General features: G+C 38.7%; 1 protein-coding gene across 1 annotated transcript in view; it reads left to right on the top strand.

The window, feature by feature from the left end:
* Window positions 1–7,500, top strand: part of LOC119579035 — a 69,430-nt gene that overhangs the window by 54,458 nt on the left and 7,472 nt on the right. Inside the window, exon 3 of the mRNA XM_037926751.1 lies at window positions 2,732–2,954. Within this exon, the coding sequence (XP_037782679.1) occupies window positions 2,732–2,954 (223 nt within the window). The remainder of the gene's footprint in view (window positions 1–2,731; window positions 2,955–7,500) is intronic.

Genomic DNA, 7,500 nt, shown 5'->3' with positions numbered 1-7,500 from the left:
GAAAGGGGAAGGAGAAGGGAGAGGAAGGAGAAGATGAGGATGGAGTAAGACGAATAGGAGGGAAGGAAGGTGGAAGAGAGGGAAGTAGGATAAAGAAGGGGAAATAGAAGAAGACCAAGGAGCGTGGGGATGATGGAGGGAAATAAGGAGAAAAGGAAGGGGGGAGGGAAGAAACGAGGAAAATGAGCGGAAGGTGCAAAGAAGCCGAGGGAGGAGATGAAAGAAAAAAATAAGATGAAGAAAAATACTAAAAAGGAGACAGAGGAGAAGGAGGTGGGGGAGGAGGAGGAGGAGGAGGAGGAAGAGGGGGAGGAGGAGGGGGAGGAGGAGGCAGGAGGAGGAGGAGGAGGAAGAGGGGGAGGAGGAGGGGGAAGGAGGAGGAGAAAGAGGAGAGGAGGAGGAAGAGGGGGAGGAGGAGGGGTAGGAGGGGGAAGGAGGAGGGAGGAGGAGGAGGAGGAGAAGGAGGAGGTGGAGGAGGAAGAGGGGGAGGAGGAGGGGGAGGAGGAGGGAGGAGGAGGAGGAGGAGGAGGTAGAGGAGAAAGAGGAGGAGGAGGAGGAGGAGGAGGAGGAGGAAGTATATATATTAGGTGTCTGAAGTGAATTCAAAAATTTAAGAAAAACGTGATGACGTAAGCAATTATTTTTAATTGGATTTTAAGTTTATTCTAGTCTCTGTGTATCGAATGATTTCTCTACGTTACTCTATCGGACATAAAAGATGTAAAGTAAACTTATTCTTCGCGATAGGAATTCCAGGATGGGAATACGTTCGCTACCCACGCGTTCAGCTTTTTTTTTTTTTTTTTTTTTTTTTTTTGAATTTGCTTTGAGTTATCTTGTCACCCAAAATAGGGAAGGTATTGCAAAATTATCTCTGACCTGCGCGACACTCTTGTTGCTGTTGGATCATGAACGTTGCTAGTTGAAAGTGGACGTGCAGTTCCCGTAGAGTTTGTCCCGGTTTTATTTTTGGCTTTTCTCCTTCGATATTTACAGTACGTCGTTGGTGGCTGTAAATGCTACGTATACAGAAAGATAGATTTAGACAGATATATATAAATATATATATATATAGTTATATGGATTTTTATTAAGACGTAAATGCAGATATATATATAGATATATAGATATAGATATAAATATAGAGAAATATGTATGTGTGTGTGTGTGTGTGTGTGTGTGTGTGTGTGTGTGTGTGTGTGTGCATATATGTCTGTACATATCATATCGACGTCGACAACTCAAGAAGAGAGAGTTAAATAAAATTTACAGGCGCTTACAGCAACACAACAGAGTGCAAAACATAATTTCCTAGGACAGTGAATTTGCTTGAAATATGTCTTAAGGGTGGAAGTTGCAAAATTGATTTTTTTTTTTATCGATGAAGCCTATTTTCAAAAAAATATACTACATCAATTCGTAAAGAGTAGGGAAAAGTACAATAATATCAAGATAACAAATTCTAACAGCAACAATAGATTGCAACCATATCACAACAAAAACAATAGCAACAATGATAACGTTAATCATATAAACTTATTTGCCCCCAAACCAGACCACAGCCCCTTGACAATAACAATAACAACAACAACAACGAAAATCAGGGATTATTTCAATTAAAAAAAACACCAATTTTTAAAACATTTCAGAGATAAATCACTTTATTTGCCCCCAAAACCAGAGCCGAGACCCACAGCACAACTCTCTCGCGCGATTTCTCGTGTGAAGCGATCAACAAGTTTCCCTTGGCAAAAGGTCGCGGGTCAAAGATCGACTTTAAGAGACAGCTTCCCCCGTCGACGCGAGGGTTCTCATATTTGGATACTTCTTTTCTCTCTCTGTTTCTTTTTGTGTTTGTTGCTTTCTGTTTTTGTTTGTTTGTTTGTTTGTTTTGTTTCACTTCTTTTCTTTTCTTTTTTTGTGTGTCTTTTTTTTGCGATTTGGCGTTTCTTCCTTTCATTCTGCTGGGTTCCTTATCTATTTCTTTTTTCTCTTTCTTTCTATCTTTGTTTTTTCTTTCCTTTCTCTAACTCTCTCTCTCTCTCTCTCTCTCTCTCTCTCTCTCTCTCTCTCTCTCTCGCTCTCTCTCTCTCTCTCTCTCTCTCTCTCTCTCTCTCTCTCTCTCTCTCTCTCTCTCTCTCTCTCTCTCTCTCTCTCTCTCTCTCTCTCTCTCTCTCTCCCTCTCTTTTATTTTCTTATTCTTTTTGCGCTATAATTTCATAAATACATAACAATTATCGTCTTAATTAAAAAGCTAATCAAGTAATAACGGCAGTGACGAAAAATACAACTTTTGATAATTATGCAAACAACAGCAACATTGAGTTACAATAATAACGATAATGTTGATGATGATGACGGTGATGATGATGGTGATGGTGGTGGTGGTGATGATGACGATGATGATGATGATAGTGGTGGTGGTGTGATGATGATGATGATGATGATGAATAGATAGAGGAAGAGGAGGAGGAGGAGGAGTATTACCTGTTTCAGTTGTTTTAGTAGTAGTAGTAGGAGGAGGAGGAAGAGGAGAAGGAGGAGGAGGAGGAGGAGGAGAAGGAAGAATAGGAGGAAAAGGAAGAAGAGTAGGAGGAGGAGGAGGAAAATGTGGTAGTAGTAGTAGCAGCTATAGAAACAAGAACTCTAACCACAACAGCAATGCAACAACTAATCACAAACATTAACGCCATTGCTAACTCCCACCCCCTCCCTTTGCCTCCTCCCACAGCTACGACGATAGCGAGCGTGCCCTGTTGAGGAGGGTGGGGGGCGCCTCCCCCGTCCTATACCAGCTGCCGGAAGCCCTACCGGAAGCCACCGGGGCCGCCGAAGGTCTCCGGGACGCCCTCCTTCCAGCGCTGGTTGCCGACGACACCGCAGGGGCAGCCGACTGGACTCCAGTCGATCCTCGCTATTACATTCTCATGGAATACCTTAATCATAATAATGAGGTTAGTTTGGGGTCTGATTTTTTTTCAGATTTATTTTATTTTTATTTTTTTTTAATTATTATGTTGTTGTTGTTTTTTCTTTCTTTTTGAGAGAGAGATTTTTTCTCTCTCTCTGTTGAGTGTCTTCTTTTCTTTCTTTCTTTCTCTCTCTCTCTTTCGTTCTCTCTCTTCCGTTCTTTCCCTCTCTCTCCCTCTCTCTCTCTCTCTCTCTCTCTCTCTCTCTCTCTCTCTCTCTCTCTCTCTCTCTCTCTCTCTCTCTCTCTTTCTTTCTTTCTTTCTCTCCTTTACTTTATTTTTCTTCGAAATTATCATGTTCCTTCTCTTCTTCTTCTTTTCTTTTCGTGGGAAATGTTTTATTAACAAAGTTATCATTAATTAATTATCACAATTATCATTATCATTATCATTGATATTATTATTATTGTCATTTTTATTGCCATTATTATTATTATTATTATTATTATTATTATTATTATTATTATTATTTTATTATCATCATTATTATTATTATTATTACTATTATTATTATTATTATTATCATCATTGACATAATTATTATCATCATTATCATTGATATTAATGTTGGTGAAGATATTGTAGTGAGGATGAGAAGTATAGTAATGATAATAAGAATACTATTGATTATGATAATGATAATTATAATTGTAATAATATTAATTGTAATTGTAATAATAGTAATTGTAATAATATTAATTTCGTAACGATAATGATGCTGATATGATAACAGTCATGGCTAATATGAACATTGGTGATAATTTTTAAAAAATGTCAATTAATAACTATATTTTTCATAATAGTAGTGATAACGATAACAAATGATGAAAAGGAGACCCAGATTTGCCTTATCATAATAAACACAATCCAGAAATAGATACGTACCCTCATAAATCATTCAAGTTTTTATATATTTTTTGAGCGGACGAATATTTCAAATTTCAAATTTTGGCGCGAATTCACCTAATCCGTTAGAGTAACGGCTCTCGTCCGCCTTTCTTGGTCGATTCCCAAATTAAGGCGGCTGGAATGGCCCAATATTTCCTTCTTTGGTCCCTTTCGTCCTCTTTCGTTATTTTCATTTGTTCTGATTCTCTCTTTCTTGTGCCTAAGAGGTTTTCTTATTTCTCCATATGTTTATTTTCATTTTTCACTCTCTCTCTCTCTCTTTCTCTCGCAGTCTCTTTGATCTCTCTTTTTTTTTCTCTCTCTCATTCTCTCTCTCTCTCTCTCTCTCTTCTCTCTCTCTCTCTCCTCTCTCTCTCTCTCTCTCTCTCTCTCTCTCTCTCTGTATCTTCCTCTCTCTCTCTATCTATCTATCTATCTATCTACCTGTCCTTCTAACTATCTATCTATCTATTTCGTTTTCTGTCTCTCTATCTATCTGTCTATATTTTTCTCCCACTTTCTTTCCATCCACAATAGGTGGAAAGTAACCAGACAGATAGATTGATCGATAGATGAACAGACAGATAGATCGGTCGATAGGTAGACAGATAGATGGACGGGCTGACAGACAGAAGGAAAAAAAATAGAAATATAAGTAGATGAATAAACAAACAGACGGAAAGATTGATAGGTAAATAAACAAACAGACAGAGGGATAGATAAATAAATATAATACAGACACGTAGCTACAAGTAAAGTAAATAGATAGATAGATAGACAGACAGACAGTAGGAGAAAGAGTTACATAAGCTTTCGGGAAAGATCTCTCATAGGCGTTGGTATTTCCTTTTCCAAATCTCGTCAATTTCTCGTTTATGAAGAAACTATTACGTTGAGCCTGCAGACATTTTCCAAAATCTTCCGCCGAGTGAAATCCTACCTCTGGAAAGCAGGAAGTTTTGAAAAGAGGAAGAAGGGGATAAAAGAAAGAGAAAAAAAAAAGAGAGAGAGGAAAAATAATTTTGTAAAACCATCGTACGTACCGAATTTCGACCAAAATAGTACACTCTACTGAATCTCTTTCGAAACTCGGTGAAAATTAGGAAAAAAAAACTCTATGAAAATATTTAATCTGCTTTCTTTTCTCTCCCTCTTACTCTCTCATTTTTTTAAATACAAAGTCCCTTTTTTTGGGGGGGGCGGGGGAGAAAACTGAACCATAACAAAAAAAAAAAAAAAAAAAAAAAAAATCTGGGGCTCAAATTCTTTCATCATCATCCTCTTCAGAAAGATTTTACTCCGAATTGAATGTTTCTTGAGATGGCGAAGCTCCTTGAAAATGTTCTGTGGTGAAGCGCTTGGTGTTGGCGAGCTTAGAAGATGCTGAGGAAAAGGGTCTATTTGACAGCGTTTCGAATTCTGCAAGACATACTCAAAGGCAGATGGAGATAGCGATAGAGAGAGAGAAGAAATATAGGGAAACAGCGAGAGAGAGAGAGAGAGGGAGGGAGGAGAGATATATGTAAAGAGCGAGGATACTGAAGTATTTGGAATTTTGAAAGAAATACTTAAAAATAGGAGATACATAGAGGTAGAGAGCGAGAACTCTGCAATATTTCCGACTCTGGAAGGAAGTGCAAGAGGCAGAAAGGAAATAGATGAGAATGAGAGAGATAGGGGTAGAGAGCGAGAATTTTGCATCATTTCGAATTCTGAAAGAAATAGACAGAAGGAAACCAGCATCCTAGAACATTCCGACAACGAACTAGTAAACAGATAATCATAACAGCAACGAAAAAAAAAACGTATATAAAAATAACGCTGACCACAGAAAAAAAAAATATTTTACCGCGTTATACCATGACTCCTCCGAGCGCTTTTCCTTGTTAGAGATAACTCTGAATAGGACTTTAAGGCTATTTTCCCTTTCAGCTGCTTCCCTTCGACCATAGAGGGCGCTCGGTTTCACAATGTTTAGCGCCGGAGATTTCAGATCAACGTGACCGTCTTGTATAACTGTGGTAGAAAAAAGGAGAGAGAGAAAGAGAGAGAGAGATACAGAGAGAGAGAGAGACAGAGAGAGAGAGAGAAGAGAGAGAGAGAGAGAGAGAGAGAGAGAGAGAGAGAGAGAGAGAGAGAGGAGAAAGGAGAGAGAGGAGAGAGAAAGAGAGTGAGAGTGAGTGAGTGAGAGAAAGAGAGAAAGAGAGAAGAGAAAAAAGAAAGAGAGAGAGGGAAAGAGAAAGGAAGAGAGAAAAAAAAAGAGAGAGAGAGAGAGGAAGGAAGAGAGAGAGAGAGAGAGAGAACACCTTTAATATTAATATGGCAGGAACATCTGTTGTGGTCGTTGTAGAAAGCCATGTGTCATAGCGAGGGTGTGATAGAATAATGATCAGGACAAGGGACCTGATGGCGATAGTGATGATATTGGTGATCATGATGGCACTGATGATAGTGATGATATGGTGATGGTGATAATGAATCGATAATGATGATGATGATGATGATGATGATGTATAGTCTTGTTAATGATGATAGTGATGATGATGAAGATAGTCGTGTTAATGATAATAATTGGTATTTCTTGTTATATTGAAATAAGAATTTGAGCAAGACAAAGGGGAACGAGAGTAAAGATATTTGAACACGCACGGTCATCTTTTTTTTCCGAGTATGAAATGAAATCCGTAAAACCAAAAAACGTTTTTCTTTTGTTTTTGTTTTCTTATGACAGATGACGAACGAGGAGGGGGATAAACCGAACGTATTTTTCATTAAAAAAAAAGAAAAAAAAATCGAGATTTAAATTTTAAAAAAACATGATAAAAAGACTGAGAACACAACTGTAGAATATGGAAATGAAAGAGGAGGGGACAAGAGGGGAGAAAGAGAGCGGAAAGACCATTAATTGAGAACTTTGTTTGATTCGGAAACAAAGAAAACGCGGGAAAATATCGGACAAGTGAGTAACGAGATGCGCAATACCCAGAAATAAGAAATTTCGTATATTTCAATATCATGCGATAGCTTCATTATTATTATTTCCATTATTATGGTTTAAGAATATAAGATTAAATGAAGAAATTCAAACAAAAGGATTACAAAGGAACACATAGATTAGTACACTTATATTAAATCTGGAGTAGAGATCATTCTTAGCAGATAAATAGATAGATGAAATATCCTATCAACCATAACTTGAAAAAAACAAATCTTATATGACGTCCTTTATTACCCTCTCTCCCCCGTTCCCTTATATCTCCTCTTTCTCTTTCCTCTCTCCCTTCTCCCCACCCCCCACCCCCTCCGCCACCACACCTGGATTATTACTGTGGTATTTTTAGAGTTCGGGCAATAATTTCTCTCCGCCAGGGAGGGGTAGGATAGGAGGGAGGGGAATAAAGGAGGAGGAGGAGGAGGAGAGAGAGAGAGAGAGAGAGAGAAGAGAGAGAAGGGAGAGAGAGAGAGAGGGAGAGAGAGGGGAGAGAAGAAAAGAGGGGGGGAGAGAGGGGGAAAGAGAGAGGGGGGGGAAGGGATGGGGGAGAAAAAAGGGAGAGGGGGGAAGGGAAGAAGGAGAAAGGGGAGGGAAAAGGGGGTTTAGAGAGGAGAGGAAAAAGGAGAGAGAGGAAGAAAAGAAAGAAAAGAG

Source organism: Penaeus monodon, chromosome 11 (assembly GCF_015228065.2).
Source record: "Penaeus monodon isolate SGIC_2016 chromosome 11, NSTDA_Pmon_1, whole genome shotgun sequence".
NCBI classification, from domain to species: Eukaryota; Metazoa; Arthropoda; class Malacostraca; order Decapoda; family Penaeidae; genus Penaeus; species Penaeus monodon.
The sequence above is the reverse complement of the archived record's forward strand: the minus strand, read 5'-3'. Positions and strand labels throughout refer to the sequence as shown.